Raw genomic sequence first — 22,029 nt, forward strand, 5'->3', positions numbered from 1 at the left:
AAATGCTTTCAGATTAGAGGCGGCCTTCAAGGTCTAAGAAATTAGCATATGAACCTCCTAGGTTTAGCTTTCAACTAAGAATTTCAAGAGAACAAAGCAAAATTGGTTATAAAAGTAAATTGGAAAGTTGTTTAAAATTACATGCCCTATTTGAATCATGAAACTTTTTTTGACTTAACTGTCCCTTTAATTATACCATATGTACAGTTAATCAGAACCATTATTTATTATTATCTTTTTAAACCATTTAATATACTTTTTACAGACACGGCCCGAGCACTGAGAGATATCAGGTATTGATGTAACTGGAGTGAATAAGGGAACCTTCTTCCTGAGCACAGACATTGGAGCCTGTTATCAGCATGAACTCATATGTGTTAGGTGAGTAAAATAGATATGCTGACTTTAACCCCTTAAGGAACACAGCACTTTTACATTTTCTGACCGTTTGGGACCAGGACTATTTTTACATTTCTGCAGTATTTGTGTGATTTTCCTCTTACTCATTTACTGTATCCACACATATTATATACCGTTTTTCTCGCCATTAAATGGACTTTCAAAAGATACCATTATTTTCATCATCCTATTATATAAAAGGCCACGGGAGCGATCCGATATACTGCATAGTTTTCGGCGCAAGCGAGGGAACCCACGTCGCCCGTAGTTTCACCTCGCACATCGGGCTATCACATATGGCACTTTAGAAACTGCCTGCGCCTACAAAAACTAACTAAAATTGTAAATCCCTGTAACTGTCTAACACGCCTCACCCAAATAAGCCCGACACGTATACCCCTATATCCGCAATACCCCCTCTCACTACTTCTAATAAATGTATTAACCCCTAGACCGACAACCCCCCACAACGCAATAAGCCTAATTATTAATCCCTAAACCGCCATAGCCCACACTGCAATAAACCTATCCTAGTATTAACCCCTAAACCGCCGCACCCGGACCCCGCCGCCACCTATGTTAAATGTATTACCCCCTAATCTGACCCCCCTACACCGCCGCCACCTATATTAAATATATTACCCCCTAATCTGACTTCCCTACGCCGCCCCCACCTATATTAAATGTATTAACCCCTAATCTGACCCCCCTACACTGCCGCCACCTATATTAAACATATTACCCCCTAAAAGTCTAACCCTAACATCCCCTAACTTAATTGTTATTTAAATAAATCTAAATAATATTAATATTATTAACTAAATTATTCCTATTTAAAACTAAATACTTACCTATAAAATAAACCCTAAGATAGCTACAATATAATTAATAATTACATTGTAGCTATTTTAGGGTTTATATTTATTTTACAGGTAACTTTGTATTTATTTTAGCTAGGTACAATAGCTATTAAATAGTTAACTATTTAATAGCTACCTAGTTAAAATAATTACAAAATTACCTGTAAAATAAATCCTAACCTAAGTTACAAATACACCTAACACTACACTATCAATAAATTCATTAAATAAACTACAATTATCTAAACTAAAATACAATTAAATAAACTAAACTATATTACAAAAAACAAACACTAAATTACAAAAAATAAGAAAATATTACAAGAAGTTTAACCCCTTAAGGACAAGGCCATTTTTCAATTTCTTTCCCTTAAGGACCAGGACTATTTTTACATTTCTGTTTGTGTTTAGCTGTAATTTTCCTATTACTCATTTACTGTATCCACACATATTATAAACCGTTTTTCTCGCCATTAAATTGACTTTCTAAAGATACCATTATTTTCATCATATCTTATAATTTACTATAAAAAAATTATAAAATATGAGGAAAAAATGGAAAAAAACACACTTTTTCTAACTTTGACCCCCAAAATCTGTTACACATCTACAACCACCAAAAAACACCCATGCTAAATAGTCTCTACATTTTGTCCTGAGTTTAGAAATACCCAATGTTTACATGTTCTTTGTTTTTTTTTTGCAAGTTATAGGGCAATAAATACAAGTAGCACTTTGCTATTTCCAAACCATTTTTTTTCAAAATTAGCGATAGTTACATTGGATCACTGATATCTGCCAGGAATCCCTGAATATCCCTTTACATGTATATATTTTTTTTAGTAGACAACCCAAAGTATTGATCTAGGCCCATTTTGGTATATTTCATGCCACCATTTCACTGCCAAATGCAATCAAATAAAAAAATCACTAACTTTTTCATAAACTTTAGGTTTCTCACTGAAATTATTTACAAACAGCTTGTGCAATTATGGCACAAATGGTTGTAAATGCTCCCTGGGATCCCCTTTCTTGAGAAATAGCAGACATATATGGATTTGGCGTTGCTTTTTGGTAATTAGAAGGCCGCTATATGCTGCTGCGCACAACACGTGTATTATGTCTAGCAGTGAAGGGGTTAATTAGGTAGCTTGTAGGGAGCTTGTAGGGGTAATTTTAACTTTAGTGTAGTGTAGTAGACAACCCAAAGTATTGATCTAGGCCCATTTTGGTATATTTTATGCCACCATTTCACCGCCAAATGCGATCAAATAAAAAAAATTGCTAACTTTTTCACTAACTTTAGGTTTCTCACTGAAATTATTTACAATTAGGTTGTGCAATTATGGCACAAATGGTTGTAAATGCTTCTCTGGGATCCCCTTTGTTCAGAAATAGCAGACATATATGGCTTTTAAATTGCTTTTTGATAATTAGAAGGCAGCTAAATGTCCCTGCGCACCACACTTTGTATTATGCCCAGCAGTTAAGGGGTTAATTAGGTAGCTTGTAGGGTTAACTTTAGCTTTAGTGTAGAGATCAGTCTCCCACCTGACGCATCCCCCCCCCCCCTGATTCCTCCCTGACCCCTCACAAACAGCTCTATTCCCTCCCCCATCCCACAATTGTCACCGCCATCTTAAGTACTGGCAGAAAGCCTGCCAGTACTAAAATAAAAGCCTTTTTTTTTAAAAAAACATTTTTTTTTAAATACATTCATAGTTTCTGCAGTGTAGGTTCCCCCCCTAACCCCCCAACCTCCACGATCCCCCCCCAAACAGCTCTCTTTACCTCCCCCTCTTCCTATTTGTGGCCATTTTAGGTACTGGCAGCTGCCTGCCAGTACCCAATTTCTTAAAAAAAATGTGCTTTTTTTAATTTTTTTTTCATTTAACCCCATTTTTCTGTAGTGTAGCTGCCTCCCCCCCTCAATATAGTACCTCCTACCTCTCCCAGATCCCCTTTACAAATAAATATTTCCCCTCTAACTCCCTCTCCCTCCTCCCTCTCCCATAGAAATATGAGTGATTGTGCACTCCCATCGTGCACGCGCATACACGCGCACGTGAATCGTGCACACGCACACACGCCTCATGCACGCGCGCACGCTCCCGCCCAGCTTGCCGGAACTAGTCCAGCGATGGGCCGCCCACCCACCTCCCTGCCGCTGCTCCCACCCACCAACGATCGGCACCATCGCTGGCCGATGCAGAGAGGGCCACAGAGTGGCCCTCTCTGCATCGGTGTGCCAAAAAAGATATTGCAGTGATGCCTCAATATCGAGGCATCATAGCAATACCTTGAAAGCAGCTGGAAGCGGTCAGGATCGCGTCCAGCTGCTTTAAACCCCTAACGACGTACAGGGTATGTCGCTGGTCTTTAAAGACCAGTTTGTGTATGACGTACCCTGTACGACGTGTGTCATTAAGGGGTTAATCTAATTACACCTAATCTAAGCCCCCTAATAAAATAAAAAAGCCCCCCAAAATAATAAAATTTCCCTACCCTAAACTAAATTACAAATAGCCCTTAAAAGGACCTTTTGCGGGGCATTGCACCAAAGTAATCAGCTCTATTACCAGCAATTAAAAGGGCCTTTTGCGGGGCATTTCCCCAAAGTAATCGGCTCTTTTACCTGTAAAAAAAAGAACAATCCCCCCCCCACATTACAACCCACCACCCACACACCCCTACTCTAAAACCCACCCGATCCCCCCTTAAAAAAACCTAAGTCTAACCCCCAAGTGGTCATTACCTGTCCTGAAGACCGGCGGAGAAGGTCCTGTTCCAGGCGATGAAGTCTTCTTCCAAGCGGCGATCTCTTCTTCTTCCAGGAACCATCCGGCGCGGAGCGGAGGAGTTGAAGACCGATGACCGCGGAGCTGAAGACCATCCACTCTGGAACTGAAGACCGGCGATGCTGGAACTGAAGATCGGCGACTCTGGAACTGAAGACCACGGAGCCATGGAGCGTGGAGGATCCTCTTCATACGATCTCCGCTGTACACTGAATAGGAATTCAAAGTACGTGATTAAAAATGGCATCCCTTGAATTCCTATTGGCTGATTTGAGCCTTCAAATTCAAATCAGCCAATCGGATGAGAGCTACTGTAATTCTATTGGCTGATTTAAATAGCAAATAGAATAAGAGCTACTATAATTCTATTGGCTGATTTGAATAGCCAATAGAATGTCAGTAGCTCTTATTCTATTGGCTATTCAAATCAGCCAATAGAATTACAGTAGCTCTCATCCGATTGGCTGATTTGAATTTGAAGGCTCAAATCAGCCAATAGGAATTCAAGGGACGCCATTTTTAATCGCGTACCTTGAATACCTATTCAGTGTATGGCGGAGATCGTATGAAGAGGATCCTCCACGCTCCATGGCTACGTGGTCTTCAGTTTCAGAGTTGCCGATCTTCAGTTCCAGCATCGCTGGTCTTCAGTTCCAGAGTGGACGGTTTTCAGCTCCACGGTCATCGGTGTTCAACTCCTCCGCTCCGCGCCGGCTGGTTCCTGGAAGAAGAAGAGATCGCCGCTTGGAAGAAGACTTCACCGCCTGGAACAGGACCTTCTCCGCCGGTCTTCAGGACAGGTAAGGACCACTTGGGGGTTAGACTTAGGTTTTTTTAAGGGGGGATCGGTGGGCTTTAGAGTAGGGGTGTGTGGGGGGGGATTGTTCTTTTTTTTACAGGTAAAAGAGCTGATTACTTTGGGGCAATGCCCCGCAAAATGCCCTTTTAAGGGCTGGTAATAGAGCTGATTACTTTGGGGCAATGCCCCGCAAAAACATAATTTATGTAAGAACTTACCTGATAAATCCATTTCTTTCATATTAGCAAGAGTCCATGAGCTAGTGACGTATGGGATATACATTCCTACCAGGAGGGGCAAAGTTTCCCAAACCTCAAAATGCCTATAAATACACCCCTCACCACACCCACAATTCAGTTTAACGAATAGCCAAGAAGTGGGGTGATAAAAAAGTGCGAAAGCATATAAAATAAGGAATTGGAATAATTGTGCTTTATACAAAAATCATAACCACCACAAAAAAAGGGCGGGCCTCATGGACTCTTGCTAATATGAAAGAAATTAATTTATCAGGTAAGTTCTTACATAAATTATGTTTTCTTTCATGTAATTAGCAAGAGTCCATGAGCTAGTGACGTATGGGATAATGATTACCCAAGATGTGGATCTTTCCACACAAGAGTCACTAGAGAGGGAGGGATAAAATAAAGACAGCCAATTCCTGCTGAAAATAATCCACACCCAAAATAAAGTTTAATGAAAAACATAAGCAGAAGATTCAGACTGAAACCGCTGCCTGAAGTACTTTTCTACCAAAAACTGCTTCAGAAGAAGAAAATACATCAAAATGGTAGAATTTAGTAAAAGTATGCAAAGAGGACCAAGTTGCTGCTTTGCAAATCTGATCAACCGAAGCTTCATTCCTAAACGCCCAGGAAGTAGAAACTGACCTGGTAGAATGAGCTGTAATCCTCTGAGGCGGAGTTTTACCCGACTCAACATAGGCAAGATGAATTAAAGATTTCAACCAAGATGCCAAAGAAATGGCAGAAGCTTTCTGGCCTTTTCTAGAACCGGAAAAGATAACAAATAGACTAGAAGTCTTTCGGAAAGACTTAGTAGCTTCAACATAATATTTCAAAGCTCTAACAACATCCAAAGAATGCAATGATTTCTCCTTAGAATTCTTAGGATTAGGACATAATGAAGGAACCACAATTTCTCTACTAATGTTGTTGGAATTCACAACTTTAGGTAAAAATTCAAAAGAAGTTCGCAACACTGCCTTATCCTGATGAAAAATCAGAAAAGGAGACTCACAAGAAAGAGCAGATAATTCAGAAACTCTTCTGGCAGAAGAGATGGCCAAAAGGAACAAAACTTTCCAAGAAAGTAATTTAATGTCCAATGAATGCATAGGTAAAAAAGGAGGAGCTTGAAGAGCTCCCAGAACCAAATTCAAACTCCAGGGAGGAGAAATTGACTTAATGACAGGTTTTATACGAACCAAAGCTTGTACAAAACAATGAATTTCAGGAAGAATAGCAATTTTTCTGTGAAAAAGAACAGAAAGAGCAGAGATTTGTCCTTTCAAGGAACTTGCAGACAAACCCTTATCTAAACCATCCTGAAGAAACTGTAAAATTCTCGGTATTCTAAAAGAATGCCAAGAAAAATGATGAGAAAGACACCAAGAAATATAAGTCTTCCAGACTCTCTAATATATCTCTCTAGATACAGATTTACGAGCCTGTAACATAGTATTAATCACAGAGTCAGAGAAACCTCTTTGACCAAGAATCAAGCGTTCAATCTCCATACCTTTAAATTTAAGGATTTCAGATCCTGATGGAAAAAAGGACCTTGTGACAGAAAGTCTGGTCTTAATGGAAGAGTCCACGGTTGGCAAGAGGCCATCCGGACAAGATCCGCATACCAAAACCTGTGAGGCCATGCCGGAGCTACCAGCAGAACAAACGAGCATTCCTTCAGAATCTTGGAGATTACTCTTGGAAGAAGAACTAGAGGCGGAAAGATATAGGCAGGATGATACTTCCAAGGAAGTGATAATGCATCCACTGCCTCCGCCTGAGGATCCCGGGATCTGGACAGATATCTCGGAAGTTTCTTGTTTAGATGAGACGCCATCAGATCTATTTCTGGAAGTTCCCACATTTGAACAATCTGAAGAAATACCTCTGGGTGAAGAGACCATTCGCCCGGATGCAACGTTTGGCGACTGAGATAATCCGCTTCCCAATTGTCTACACCTGGGATATGAACCGCAGAGATTAGACAGGAGCTGGATTCCGCCCAAACCAAAATTCGAGATACTTCTTTCATAGCCAGAGGACTGTGAGTCCCTCCTTGATGATTGATGTATGCCACAGTTGTGACATTGTCTGTCTGAAAACAAATGAACGATTCTCTCTTCAGAAGAGGCCAAAACTGAAGAGCTCTGAAAATTGCACGGAGTTCCAAAATATTGATCGGTAATCTCACCTCCTGAGATTCCCAAACTCCTTGTGCCGTCAGAGATCCCCACACAGCTCCCCAACCTGTGAAACTTGCATCTGTTGAAATTACAGTCCAGGTCGGAAGCACAAAAGAAGCCCCCTGAATTAAACGATGGTGATCTGTCCACCACGTTAGAGAGTGTCGAACAATCGGTTTTAAAGATATTAATTGAGATATCTTTGTGTAATCCTTGCACCATTGATTCAGCATACAGAGCTGAAGAGGTCGCATGTGAAAACGAGCAAAGGGGATCGTGTCCGATGCAGCAGTCATAAGACCTAGAATTTCCATGCATAAGGCTACCGAAGGGAATGATTGTGACTGAAGGTTTCGACAAGCTGAAATCAATTTTAGACGTCTCTTGTCTGTTAAAGACAGAGTCATGGACACTGAATCTATCTGGAAACCCAGAAAGGTTACCCTTGTCTGAGGAATCAATTAACTTTTTGGTAAATTGATCCTCCAACTATGATCTTGAAGAAACAACACAAGTCGATTCGTATGAGATTCTGCTAAATGTAAAGACTGAGCAAGTACCAAGATATCGTCCAAATAAGGAAATACCACAATACCCTGTTCTCTGATTACAGACAGAAGGGCACCGAGAACCTTTGTAAAAATTCTTGGAGCTGTAGCTAGGCCAAACGGCAGAGCCACAAACTGGTAATGCTTGTCCAGAAAAGAGAATCTCAGGAACTGATAATGATCTGGATGAATCGGAATATGCAGATATGCATCCTGTAAATCTATTGTGGACATATAATGCCCTTGCTGAACAAAAGGCAAGATAGTCCTTACAGTTACCATCTTGAACGTTGGTATCCTTACATAACGATTCAATATTTTTAGATCCAGAACTGGTCTGAAGGAATTCTCCTTCTTTGGTACAATGAAGAGATTTGAATAAAACCCCATCCCCTGTTCCGGAACTGGAACTGGCATAATTACTCCAGCCAACTCTAGATCTGAAACACAATTCAGAAATGCTTGAGCTTTTACTGGATTTACTGGGACACGGGAAAGAAAAAATCTCTTTGCAGGAGGTCTCATCTTGAAACCAATTCTGTACCCTTCTGAAACAATGTTCTGAATCCAAAGATTGTGAACAGAATTGATCCAAATTTCTTTGAAAAAACGTAACCTGCCCCCTACCAGCTGAGCTGGAATGAGGGCCGCACCTTCATGAGGACTTAGAAGCAGGCTTTGCCTTTCTAGCAGGCTTGGATTTATTCCAGACTGGAGAAGGTTTCCAAACTGAAACTACTCCTGAGGATGAAGGATTAGGCTTTTGTTCTTTGTTGAAACGAAAGGAACGAAAACGATTATTAGCCCTGTTTTTACCTTTAGATTTTTTATCCTGTGGTAAAAAAGTTCCTTTCCCACCAGTAACAGTTGAGATAATAGAATCCAACTGAGAACCAAATAATTTGTTACCCTGGAAAGAAATGGAAAGTAGAGTTGATTTAGAAGCCATATCAGCATTCCAAGTCTTAAGCCATAAAGCTCTTCTAGCTAAAATAGCTAGAGACATAAACCTGACATCAACTCTGATAATATCAAAAATGGCATCACAGATAAAATTATTAGCATGCTGAAGAAGAATAATAATATCATGAGAATCATGATCTGTTACTTGTTGCGCTAAAGTTTCCAACCAAAAAGTTGAAGCTGCAGCAACATCAGCCAAAGATATAGCAGGTCTAAGAAGATTACCTGAACACAGATAAGCTTTTCTTAGAAAGGATTCAATTTTCCTATCTTAAGGATCCTTAAACGAAGTACCATCTGACGTAGGAATAGTAGTACGTTTAGCAAGGGTAGAAATAGCCCCATCAACTTTAGGGATTTTGTCCCAAAATTCTAATCTGTCAGACGGCACAGGATATAATTGCTTAAAACGTTTAGAAGGAGTAAATGAATTACCCAATTTATCCCATTCTTTGGAAATTACTGCAGAAATAGCATTAGGAACAGGAAAAACTTCTGGAATAACCACAGGAGATTTAAATACCTTATCCAAACGTTTAGAATTAGTATCAAGAGGACCAGAATCCTCTATTTCTAAAGCAATTAGTACTTCTTTAAGTAAAGAACGAATAAATTCCATTTTAAATAAATATGAAGATTTATCAGCATCAATCTCTGAGACAGAATCCTCTGAACCAGAAGAGTCATCAGAATCAGAATGATGATGTTCATTTAAAAATTCATCTGTAGGGAGAGAAGTTTTAAAAGATTTTTTACGTTTACTAGAAGGAGAAATAACAGACATAGCCTTCTTTATGGATTCAGAAACAAAATCTCTTATGTTATCAGGAACATTCTGCACCTTAGATGTTGAAGGAACTGCAACAGACAATGGTACTTTACTAAAGGAAATATTATCTGCATTAACAAGTTTGTCATGACAATTAATACAAACAACAGCCGGAGGAATAGCTACCAAAAGTTTACAGCAGATACACTTAGCTTTGGTAGATCCAGCACTAGACAGCGATTTTCCTGTAGTATCTTCTGACTCAGATGCAACGTGAGACATCTTGCAATATGTAAGAGAAAAAACAACATATAAAGCAAAATTGATCAAATTCCTTAAATGACAGTTTCAGAAATGGGAAAAAATGCCAAAGAACAAGCTTCTAGCAACCAGAAGCAATGAAAAATGAGACTTAAATAATGTGGAGACAAAAGCGACGCCCATATTTTTTAGCGCCAAAAAAGACGCCCACATTATTTGGCGCCTAAATGCTTTTGGCGCCAAAAATGACGCCACATCCGGAACGCCGACACTTTTGGCGCAAAATAATGTAAAAAAATGACGCAACTTCCGGTGACACGTATGACGCCGGAAACGGAAAAGATTTTTTTCGCCAAAAAAGTCCGCGCCAAGAATGACGCAATAAAATGAAGCATTTTCAGCCCCCGCGAGCCTAACAGCCCACAGGGAAAAAGAGTCAAATTTTTGAAGGTAAGAAAAAATGATTAATTCAAATGCATTATCCCAAATATGAGTCAAGGCAAATAAATGTTTGAATACATATATTTAGAACTTTATAAACAAAGTGCCCAACCATAGCTTAGAGTGTCACAGAAAATAAGATTTACTTACCCCAGGACACTCATCTACATGTTTGTAGAAAGCCAAACCAGTACTGAAACGAGAATCAGCAGAGGTAATGGTATATATAAGAGTATATCGTCGATCTGAAAAGGGAGGTAAGAGATGAATCTCTACGACCGATAACAGAGAACCTATGAAATAGACCCCGTAGAAGGAGATCACTGCATTCAAATAGGCAATACTCTCCTCACATCCCTCTGACATTCACTGCACGCTGAGAGGAAAACCGGGCTCCAACTTGCTGCGGAGCGCATATCAACGTAGAATCTAGCACAAACTTACTTCACCACCTCCATCGGAGGCAAAGTTTGTAAAACTGAATTGTGGGTGTGGTGAGGGGTGTATTTATAGGCATTTTGAGGTTTGGGAAACTTTGCCCCTCCTGGTAGGAATGTATATCCCATACGTCACTAGCTCATGGACTCTTGCTAATTACATGAAAGAAAGGCCCTTTTAAGGGCTATTTGTAATTTAGTTTAGGGTAGGGAAATTTTATTATTTTGGGGGGCTTTTTTATTTTATTAGGGGACTTAGATTAGGTGTAATTAGATTAAACCTTGTAATATTTTTTTATTTTTTGTAATTTAGTGTTTTGTTTTTCTTTGTAACATAGTTTAGTTTATTTAATTGTATTTTAGTTTAGATAATTGTAGTTTATTTAATTAATTTATTGATAGTGTAGTGTTAGGTGTATTTGTAACTTAGGTTAGGATTTATTTTACAGGTAATTTTGTAATTATTTTAACTAGGTAGCTATTAAATAGTTATTAACTATTTAATAGCTATTGTACCTAGCTAAAATAAATACAAAGTTACCTGTAAAATAAATATAAACCCTAAACTAGCTACAATGTAATTATTAATTATATTGTAGCTATCTTAGGGTTTATTTTATAGGTAAGTATTTAGTTTTAAATAGGAATAATTTAGTTAATAATATTAATATTATTTAGATTTATTTAAATAATAATTAAGATAGGGGGTGTTAGGTTTAGACTTAGGTTTAGGGGGTAATATATTTTATGTAGGTGGCAGCAGTGTAGGGGGGTCAGATTAGGGGTTAATACATTTAATATAGGTGGCGGCGGTGTAGGGGGGTCAGATTAGGGGGTAATATATTTAATATAGGTGGCGGCGGTGTAGGGGGGTCAGATTAGGGGGTAATGCATTTAATATAGGTGGCGGCGGTATAGGGGGTCAGATTAGGGGTTAATATATTTAATATAGGTGGCGGCAGTGTAGGGGGGTCAGATTAGGGGGTAATACATTTAATATAGGTGGCAGCAGTGTAGGGGGGTCAGATTAGGGGGTAATAAATTTAATGTAGGTGGTGGCGGGGTCCCGGAGCGGCGGTTTAGGGGTTAAACACTTTATGTGCGGCGGGTTCCGAGAGCGGCGGTTTAGGGGTTAAACACTTTATTTATGGCGGCGGGGTCCGGGAGTGGCGGTTTAGGGGTTAAACACTTTATTAGATATATCGGTGGGGGATTGCGGTTGACAGGTAGATAGACATTGCACATGCGTTAGGTGTTAGTTTTTTTTTGCAGGCATTTTAGGGAGTTATGGTGCTCCAATACTCAGCGCAAGGCTTGCTACGGGTGCATTTTGTGGCAAAGTGAAAATGGAGTAAGATTTCTCCTTTTTCGCCACGTAAGGCCTTGCGCTGGATATTGGATACCAAATTGCGCAGGTTTTATATGTCAGTCTATGGGCCAAAGAACTACGGGCGACGGGTGAAATATATGCACGTAACTTGTATGCTACCCCGTATATGTGATACCAAACCCGCGCAAAAAACGGCGACGCTGCATATCGAATGGGGCCCCAAGTGTGTTTGTCCGAAGCTGTCATGCGCAGTAGAGACAGCACGAGGACAAACACACCTGGCCTTTGAGTCCTACTCCCTAGCTGTCTGATCTGCGGCAGAAGTGGGCATGGCCGGCGGGGGCGTGCCTGACATGAAGGGGGCGTGGTCGGGTGTGAATGGCCTGAAGGGGGCGTGGTCGGATTTGAAGGGGGTGTGGCCAGGCACGGGCATGAGATAGAGAGGGGAGAGAGATAGAGAGGGGAAAGAGATAGAGGGGAGAGAGAGAGGGGAGAGAGATAGAGAGAGAGGGGAGAGAGATAGGGAGAGAGAGAGAGAGGGGGGGGGGGAGAGATAGAGAGAGAAAGAGGGGAGAGAGATAGAGAGAGAAAGAGGGGAGAGAGATAGAGAGAGAAAGAGGGGAGAGAGATAGAGAGAGAGAGGGGGGAGAGATAGAGAGAGAGAGAGAGGGGGGAGAGATAGAGAGAGAGAGAGAGGGGGGAGAGATAGAGAGAGAGAGGGGGGAGAGAGAGAAGGGGGGGGGAGAGAGAGAGGGGGGGAGAGATAGGGAGAGAGATAGAGAGGGGAGAGAGATAGAGAGAGAGATAGAGAGAGAGAGGGGGGAGAGAGAGAGAGAGGGGGGAGAGAGAGAGAGAGGGGGGGAGAGAGAGAGAGAGGGGGGAGAGAGAGAGAGGGGGGAGAGAGAGAGAGAGGGGGGAGAGAGAGAGAGAGAGGGGGGAGAGAGAGAGAGAGAGGGGGGAGAGAGAGAGAGAGGGGGGAGAGGAGAGAGAGAGGGGGGGGGAGAGAGAGAGAGAGAGAGGGGGGGGAGAGATAGAGAGAGAGAGGGGGAGAGATAGAGAGAGAGAGGGGGGAGAGATAGAGAGAGGGGGGGGGAGATAGAGAGAGGGGGGGGAGAGAGAGAGAGGGGGGGGAGAGAGAGAGAGGGGGGGGAGAGAGAGAGAGAGGGGGGGGGAGAGAGAGAGGGGGGGGAGAGAGAGAGAGAGGGGGGGGAGAGAGAGAGGGGGGGGAGAGAGAGAGAGGGGGGGGGAGAGAGGGGGAGAGAGAGAGAGGGGGGGGGGAGAGAGAGAGGGGGAGAGATAGAGAGGGGGAGAGATGGAGAGAGAGGGGGGAAAGATCGAGAGAGAGGGGGGAGAGATGGAGAGAGAGGGGGGAGAGATCGAGAGAGAGGGGGGAAAGATCGAGAGAGAGGGGGGGAGAGATGGAGAGAGAGGGGGGAGAGATCGAGAGAGAGGGGGGAGAGATAGAGAGGGGGGGGGAGATAGAGAGAGAGAGAGAGGGGGGGGGGAGAGAGAGGGGGGGGGGAGGGATAGAGAGAGAGAGGGGGGAGAGATAGAGAGAGAGAGGGGGGAGAGAGATAGAGAGGGGGAGAGAGATAGAGAGAGAGATAGAGAGAGAGAGGGGGGAGAGATAGAGAGAGAGAGGGGGGAGAGATAGAGAGAGAGAGGGGGGAGAGATAGAGAGAGAGAGGGGGGAGAGAGAGGGGGGAGAGATGGAGAGAGAGGGGGGGAGAGATAGAGAGAGAGGGGGGGGGAGAGATAGAGAGAGAGAGAGGGGGGAGAGAGAGGAGGAGAGAGAGAGAGGAGAGGGGGGAGAGAGAGAGGAGAGGGGGGATAGAGAGAGGAGAGGGGGGGAGAGAGAGAGGAGAGGGGGAGAGAGAGAGAGAGAACAAAAGAGAGGGGGGAGAGAGAGCAAAAGAGAGGGGGGAGAGAGCACGAAGAGAGGGGGAGAGAGAGAGAGAACAAAAGAGAGGGGGGAGAGAGAGAGCAAAAGAGAGGGGGGAGAGAGCACGAAGAGAGGGGGAGAGAGCGCGAAAGAGATGGGGAGAGAGCGCAAAAGAGAGGGGAGAGAGCACAAAAGAGAGGGGGAGAGAGAGCTCAAAAGAGAGGGGGAGAGAGCGCAAAAGAAAGGAAAAGAGAGAGAGCAAAAGAGGGGGAGAGAGAAGAGGGGAGAGAGAGAGCTCAAACGAGAGGGGGAGAGAGAGCACAAAAGAGATGGGAGAGAGAGAGCTCAAAAGAGAGGGGGAGAGAGAGCACAAAAGAGATGGGGAGAGAGAGAGCTCAAAAGAGAGGGGGAGAGAGAGCACAAAAGAGAGGGGGGGAGAGAGCGCAAAAGAGATGGGGGAGAGAGAGAGAGAGCAAAAGAGAGGGGGGGTGAGAGAGCGCAAAAGAGTGGGGGGAGAGCTCAAAAGAGAGGGGGGAGAGAACGCAAAAGAGGGGGGAGAGAGAGCGCAAAGGAGGGGGGAGAGAGAGAGCCCAAAAGAGATGGGGGAGAGAGAGAGAGCAAAAGAGATGGGGAAGAGAGAGAGCGCAAAAGAGAGGGGGGAGAGAGAGAGCCCAATAGAGAGGGGGGAGAGAGAGAGCCCAATAGAGATGGGGGAGAGAGAGAGCCCAAAAGAGATGGGGGAGAGAGCGAGCGCAAAAGAGAGGGGGGAGAGAGAGAGCGCAAAAGAGAGAGAGAGAGCACAAAAGAGAAGGGGGAGAGAGAGAGCGCAAAAGAGAGGGGGGAGAGAGAGAGCGCAAAAGAGAGGGGGGAGAGAGAGAGCGCAAAAGAGAGGGGGGGATAGAGAGAGCTCAAAATAGAGGGGGAGAGAGAGAGTAAAAGAGAGGGGAGAGAGAGAGAGAGAGCAAAAGAGGGGGTGAGAAAGAGTGAAAGAGTGCGGAGGAGAGAGAGAGAGAGCAAAAGAGAGGGGGATGGAGAGAGCGCAAGGGGTGGGACCGCTGTACTGCAAAAAATGGCCCGTGTGAATGGGCTTTAGGACTAGTATCATTTAATTTACTATAAAAAAAACTATAAAATATGATGAAAAAAATGGAAAAAAAACACACTTTTTCTAACTTTGACCCCAAAATCTGTTACACATCTACAACCACCAAAAAACAACCTTACTAAATAGTTTGTAAAATGTAAATTTTGTCCTGAGTTTAGAAATACCCAATGTTTACATGTTCTTTACTTTTTTTGCAAGTTATAGGGCAATAAATACAAGTATTTAGTGATATTTACATTGGAACACTGATATCTGTCAGGAATTTCTGAATATCCCTAGTCATATTTTTTTAGAAGTCAACCCAAAGTATTGATCTAGGCCCATTTTGGTATATTTCATGCCACCATTTCACCGCCAAATTGTGCACTTTTTCACAAACTTTAGGTTTCTCACTAAAATTATTTACAAACAGCTTTAGTGTAGTGTTGTAGACAACCCAAAGTATTGATCTAGGCCACCATTTCACTGCCAAATGTGATCAAATTAAAAAAAATGTTAGATTTTCACAATTTTGGGTTTCTAATCATGTATATATATTTTTTTAGAAGTCAACCCAAAGTATTGATCTAGGCCCATTTTGGTATATTTCATGCCACCATTTCACTGCCAAATGTGATCAAATAAAAACAAATACATTTTTCACTGAAATTATTTACAAACAGCTTGTGCAATTATTTCACAAATGGTTGTAAAAGCTTCTCTGGGATCCCCATTGTTCAGAAATAGCAGACATATATGGCTTTGGCATTTGCTTTTGGTAATTAGAAGTCTGCTAAATTTTGCTGCAAACCACACGTGTATTATGTCCAGCAGTGAAGGGGTTAATTAGGTAGGGAGCTTGTAGGGTTAATTTTAGCTTTAGTATAGTGTAGTAGACAACCTAAAGTATTGATCTAGGCCACCATTTCACCGCCAAATGCGATGAAATAAAAAATAACATTACATTTTTCACAATTTTAGGTTTCTCACTGAAATTATTTACAAACAGCTTGTGCAATTATGGCACACATGGTTGTAAAGCTTCTCTGGGATCCCCTTTTTCATAAATAGCAGATATATATGGCTTTGGCGTTGCTTTTTGGTAGTTAGAAGGCTGCTAAATTCCACTGTGCACCACACATGCATTATGCCCAGCAGTGAAGGCGTTAATTAGGTAGCTTGTATGGAGCTTGCAGGGTTAATTTTAGCTTTAGTGTAGAGATCAGCTTCCCACCTGACACATCCCACCCCCTGATCCATCCCAAGCAGCTCCCTTCCCTCCCCCACCCCACAATTGTTCCCACCATCTTAAGTACTGGCAGAAAGTCTGCCAGTACTAAAATAAAAGTGTTTTTTTAATTTATTTTTTATTTATTTTTTTCAAAACATATTCTGCTGTGTAGAATCCCCCCTTAGCCCCCAACCTCCCTGATCCCCCCCGAACAGCTCTCTAACCCTCCCCCTCTACATTATTGTGTGCCATCTTGGGAACTGGCAGCTGATTGCCAGTACCCAGTTTGCCATAAAAAAATTGTTTTTTTTAAAGTTTCATCTTTTATTGAGAAAAATTATAAGATATACAAAATCAGGCATAAGAAATAAAAACAAATCTGTTACAAATAAAGCATAGAACAGAGCAACAATGATGCATACATATCAAATATTAAATATTAAACTCAAGATTGGCAAATAGCAGTGGTTTTGATTATGATTGTTTGTACCAAATATATACCAGTGGGATCTGCCTGAACACCGAACACCAAAGTACCAAGTAAAAATGTGGCTATATTTATATATTAGTTAGTTATTCGCCCTCTTTGTGTCAAGGAAGAAGGAAAAACTGTCTGACTATGAGGAAGGAAAGTGCAATGCGCTAGGAGTGGTCGCTTAAGCTACTCAAGTATTCCTCCCATAGGAAGAGAATATTGTGATATTCTTCAATTCTTTTGGTGTGTGCATAATGATAATTCTCAAGACGGAGAGAGTGAGTTAATTTAATTTTCCATTCGTTAATGGAGGGGAGGCCAGATTTTTTCCAATTTAGCGGGATTAGTTTTTTTGCTGTGTTAACCATAACATAAGTAGTGTCCTTTTCAGTTTACAGGTGATTTACGGAAATTTATTAAAAAGAAAAATCCAAGGTGTTAATGTAAGGTTTATATGTATTACTCTCTCCATCTCTATTTTCAGGGAGGACCAGAAAGACTGGGTTACAGGACAAGTCCACCATATATGTTTAAAATCGCCTATTTCTAGGCATCCTCTCCAGCACATCTTGTCGTGTTAGGGAATAATTGGTGCAGTCTGTTTGGTGTGTAATACCATCTGCTCATTAGTTTAAAGTTTGTTTCCAGCATTGATATGGATGAGGAGGCCCTGGTCATTTGTATGAAAATTGTCTGCCAGTCAGATCTGTCTAGTTTAGTGTCAAAGTCTGTTTCCCATTTATTTACGTATGTGGGGAGTTAGTAGTAAGACAGGTGAGATAACATTTTATACGACAGAGATAAGATTCCCTTTTGGGGGTGTGAGTAGAAGCACATAGATTCAAAATTTGTGAGTGGTCTTCGTAGTTGGAGTGTAAACGGATGTGTGGATAAGTAATGGGTAAGCTGTGCATACGGAAACCATTTCTGGAATTTCTCGCCTAGAATTTCACATAAGTTTTGTTGTGGTATAATCTCCTTATCTTTATATAGGAGGATATGTGGAAATTAATTTCTTATGGAGGTATCGGGGTGGGAGTAGGGTAGGGCGTTTATCAGTGACGAGAACGGGGGCTCATTCCCCAACTGTGTCAAGGGTGAGTAGGTGGTGGAGAGAGACGGGTATTTTATAATCAGTCTATCCCATTGCTTAAAGGTTTCCTTTACTGCCCTCGGTGTCATAGTAAGAAGTTTGCGGTGTGTTCCTGGAATCCAGCAGATACTACCCAAGTTGTGGGTTTCTGACAAGGATTGTTCCAGTGTTACCCACTCTTTATTGGGTGCTTGCTTGCACCAATCTACTATTCTGGATAAAAAGGCAGCATGTCTATAGGTTAAAAGGCTTGGGACTCCTATGCCTCCTAGGTCTTTCGGGCGGTACATGGTATTCGTAGCTATGCGGGGCCGTTTGTGGGACCATATAAAGCTATTAATACATTTTTGTATTGAAAATAATAGGTGGTCCGGTAGAGGAGTTGGAAGGGTTTGTAGGAAATACAAAATTCTAGGGAGAACTATCATTTTGACTGCGTTAACTTTCCCCAACCATGATAAGGGCTTTACTTTCCAGGAGTCAAGGGTATTCTGTACTGTCGTTTTAAGGGCCATGAAGTTCAGCGAAATTATATCCTCCATATGAGGTGAAATATGGACACCTAAATATTTGATAGCCTTGGTCTGGATTCAGAAGCTATATTGTTGTTGAATATTTAATAATTCATGTGGAGTGTGATGGATGCTTAGTAATTTGGATTTAGTAATGTTTATTTTGAAGTTCGAATAGTTTCCATAAGTTTGTAGTGTATGCATCAGTGAGGGGATGGATTGTCCAGGTTTCGTGAGTGTTAGAAAGTTGGGGCCAATATCTAACCCATGTATATCAATATTATTCCTGATATGTGAAGCCAAGATCTCCATTACCATAACAAATAGGAGGGGGAAAAGAGGACAACCTTGCCTTGTGCCGTTGGCAATCTTAAATGGAGCCGAGGTGGAGTCATTTAATTTTATTTTGGCTTGCGGGTTATTATATAAAGTAAAGACCTTCTCTATGAGTTCTCGGGGGAAATTAAATGCTTGCAAGGTATGTTGTAAGAAAGACCAGTCTAGCCTGTCAAAGGCTTTCTCCGCGTCCATAGATAGGAACACGGAGGGGACTTTTTGTTGCATGGCAAATTCCATAAGGTCTAAGATCTTAGTGGTGTTGTCTCTAGCTTCTCTTAAGGGGGTAAAGCCTGCTTGGTTGGTGTGAATTATGGTGGGTAAAACTAGATTAATTCTTGAGGCTATGATTTTTGCGAAGAGTTTAACATCTTTATTCAGTAGGGAAATCGGGTGGAAATTAGCTGGAGTATTTGGTGGCTTCCCAGGTTTAGGCAGCACCACTACCTGGGCCTCCAACATGGATGAAGGAAATGGGTTATCTTTCGTTGTTTCGTTTAAACATTTTAGTGAGGTGTGGGATTAGGGTAGTTGAGAAGGTCCGATAATAATTGGCTGAGAAGCCATCTGGGCCGGGGCTCTTTCCTATTTTTAAGTTTTTAATTGCGTGTAGGACCTCTCTTTGGGAGATTGGTTGTTTAAGTTGTGATTTTTGATCCTCTGTTAACTGGGGTAATGCGTATTTTTTTATATAGTCTGACATATTAGAGAGGTACTCTGTTGTCGGGTTATCCTTCTTAAGGTTATATAAGGAAGTGTAATACTTATGAAAAGCATGTCAAATTTCTGGGGTAGTTTGTATGGGTCGTTTGCGGTTGTCGGATAGTTCATATATATATGATTTAAACCTTTTCTTTTTTAAAGCCCTAGCTAAAAGTTTGCCTGCTCTGTTATTTTCGAAATAGAACATGCTGTTAGTTTTCCTGCGCATGGTTTGGTATTCAATGTCCAGGAAGTTATCTAAGTGAGTATGGACCTCTTGTAGTTTTGTTAATGTGTTAGTATCAGAGGGGGACTTTTTTAATGCATAATCTAAGCGGGAATACTCCTAAGTTAGTTCTTTGTAACTTTTGCGGCTAGTTAGTGTACGAGTTGCTTTGAGCTTGATTAGCTCTCCGCGGAGTACGCATTTATGTGCCTCCCATAAGGTGTAATTGTTATTAACTGTGGTCGAATTAAGGTTGAAATACTCTTCGATGTTTTGTGTGAGTTTGGTGATTGAGTCAGGGTTTTCTAACAAGGAGTCATCTAGTTTCCATTGATATGGTGAGAGGGGGATATTTGACCATGTAAACTGTAGTTGGACAGAGGAATGGTCCGACCAAAAGGTTATGATAGATGTCGCACCTAGTAACATAGGATAAGCCTAGTTGGTTTGTGAGTATGTAGTCCAAACGACTATAGGATTTATTAGGGTGAGAAAAGAATGTGAAATCTTTTTTGTTGTGGTGTATTAATCTCCACGTGTCATATAAATTCAAGTCTCTGTGGGGGTTAGAGCTGTCCATGGAAGGTTGGAGGGGGACATTGAAGTGACTAGCCAAAATTATTGGACCTTTAACCAAATCCAATATTTTTGTGAACAAATTGCGGAAAAAAGGCAATTGATTTGTATTTGGGGCGTATATATTAACAAGCATGATCGGTCGTCCATACAAAAGGCCAGTCAAACCTAAGAATCGTCCCTCTTTATCGGTTACTTTTCCTTCTAATACAAATGGAGTGGAATTGTTTATTAGGATACTAACCCCATTTCTCCAACATTGGTGTGTCCGGTCCACGGTGTCATCCATTACTTGTGGGATATTCTCCTCCCCCACAGGGAAAGGCAAGGAGAGCACACAGCAAGAGCTGTCCATATAGTCCCTCCCAGGCTCCGCCCCCCAGTCATTCTCCTTGCCGCTCTGATCGGGGATGGTGAGGAGTTTGTGGTGTGGGGGGAACAATGAGCTTCCGCAGACCAGACTGGGTCATTGTCACGACCGACGCCAGTCTATTAGGCTGGGGCGCGGTCTGGGATTCCCTGAAAGCTCAGGGTCTATGGTCTCGGGAAGAGTCTCTTCTCCCGATAAACATCCTGGAACTGAGAGCGATATTCAATGCTCTCCGGGCTTGGCCTCAACTAGCAAAGGCCAGATTCATAAGATTCCAATCAGACAACATGATGACTGTTGCTTACTTCAACCATCAGGGGGGAACAAGGAGTTCCCTGGCGATGAGAGAGGTGACCAAGATCATCAAATGGGTGGAGGATCACTCCTACCACCTGTCTGCGATCCACATCCCAGGAGTGGAAAACTGGGAGGCGGATTATCTGAGTCGTCAGACCTTTCATCCGGGGTAGTGGGAACTCCACCCGGAGGTGTTTGCCCAGTTGACCCAATTATGGGGCATTCCAGACATGGATCTGATGGCGTCTCATCAGAACTTCAAGGTTCCTTGCTACGGGTCCAGATCCAGGGATCCCAAGGCGACTCTAGTGGATGCATTAGTGGCGCCTTGGACTTTCAACCTAGCTTATGCGTTTCCACCGTTCCTTCTCATTCCCAGGCTGGTAGCCAGGATCAAACAGGAGAAGGCCTCAGTGATTTTGATAGCTCCTGCGTGGCCACTCAGGACTTGGTATGCAGACCTGGTGAATATGTCATCGGCTCCACCATGGAAGCTAGCTTTGAGACAGGATCTTCTAGTACAAGGTCCATTCGAACATCCAAATCTAGTTTCTCTCCAGCTGACTGCTTGGAAATTGAACGCTTGATTTTGTCTAAGCGTGGGTTTTCGGATTCTGTGATAGATACTCTGGTACAAGCCAGAAAACCTGTGACTAGAAAGATTACCATAAAATATGGAAAAGATATATCTGTTGGTGTGAATCCAAGGGATTCTCATGGAGTAAGATTAAAATTCCTAGGATCCTTTCCTTTCTCCAAGAAGGTTTGGATAAGGGATTATCAGCGAGTTCTCTAAAAGGACAGATTTCTGCTTTATCTGTCTTGTTACACAAAAGACTGGCAGCTGTGCCAGATGTTCAAGCTTTTGTTCAGGCTTTGGTCAGGATCAAGCCTGTTTACAGACCCTTGACTCCTCCCTGGAGTCTAAATTTGGTTCTTTCAGTTCTTCAAGGGGTTCCGTTTGAACCCTTACATTCCATAGATATCAAGTTGTTATCTTGGAAAGTTCTGTTTTTGGTTGCTATTCTTCTGCTAGAAGAGTTTCTGAATTATCTGCTCTGCAGTGTAATCCGCCCTATCTGGTGTTCCATTCAGATAAGGTTGTTTTGCGTACTAAACCTGGTTTCCTTCCAAAGGATGTTTCCAACAAGAATATTAACCAGGAAATAGTTGTGCCTTCTTTGTGTCCGAATCCAGTTTCAAAGA

The 22,029-nt window shown here is 42.2% G+C and overlaps 1 protein-coding gene across 1 annotated transcript in view; it reads left to right on the plus strand.

Moving 5' to 3' along the window:
• Window positions 1–263: 263 nt before the first annotated feature.
• Window positions 264–22,029, plus strand: part of LOC128661328 (uncharacterized) — a 246,266-nt gene continuing 224,500 nt past the window's right edge. Inside the window, exon 1 of the mRNA XM_053715596.1 lies at window positions 264–381. Coding sequence (XP_053571571.1) covers window positions 363–381 — 19 coding nt within the window. The 5' untranslated portion in view covers window positions 264–362. The remainder of the gene's footprint in view (window positions 382–22,029) is intronic.

Source organism: Bombina bombina, chromosome 5, assembly GCF_027579735.1.
Source record: "Bombina bombina isolate aBomBom1 chromosome 5, aBomBom1.pri, whole genome shotgun sequence".
Lineage (NCBI taxonomy): Eukaryota > Metazoa > Chordata > Amphibia > Anura > Bombinatoridae > Bombina > Bombina bombina.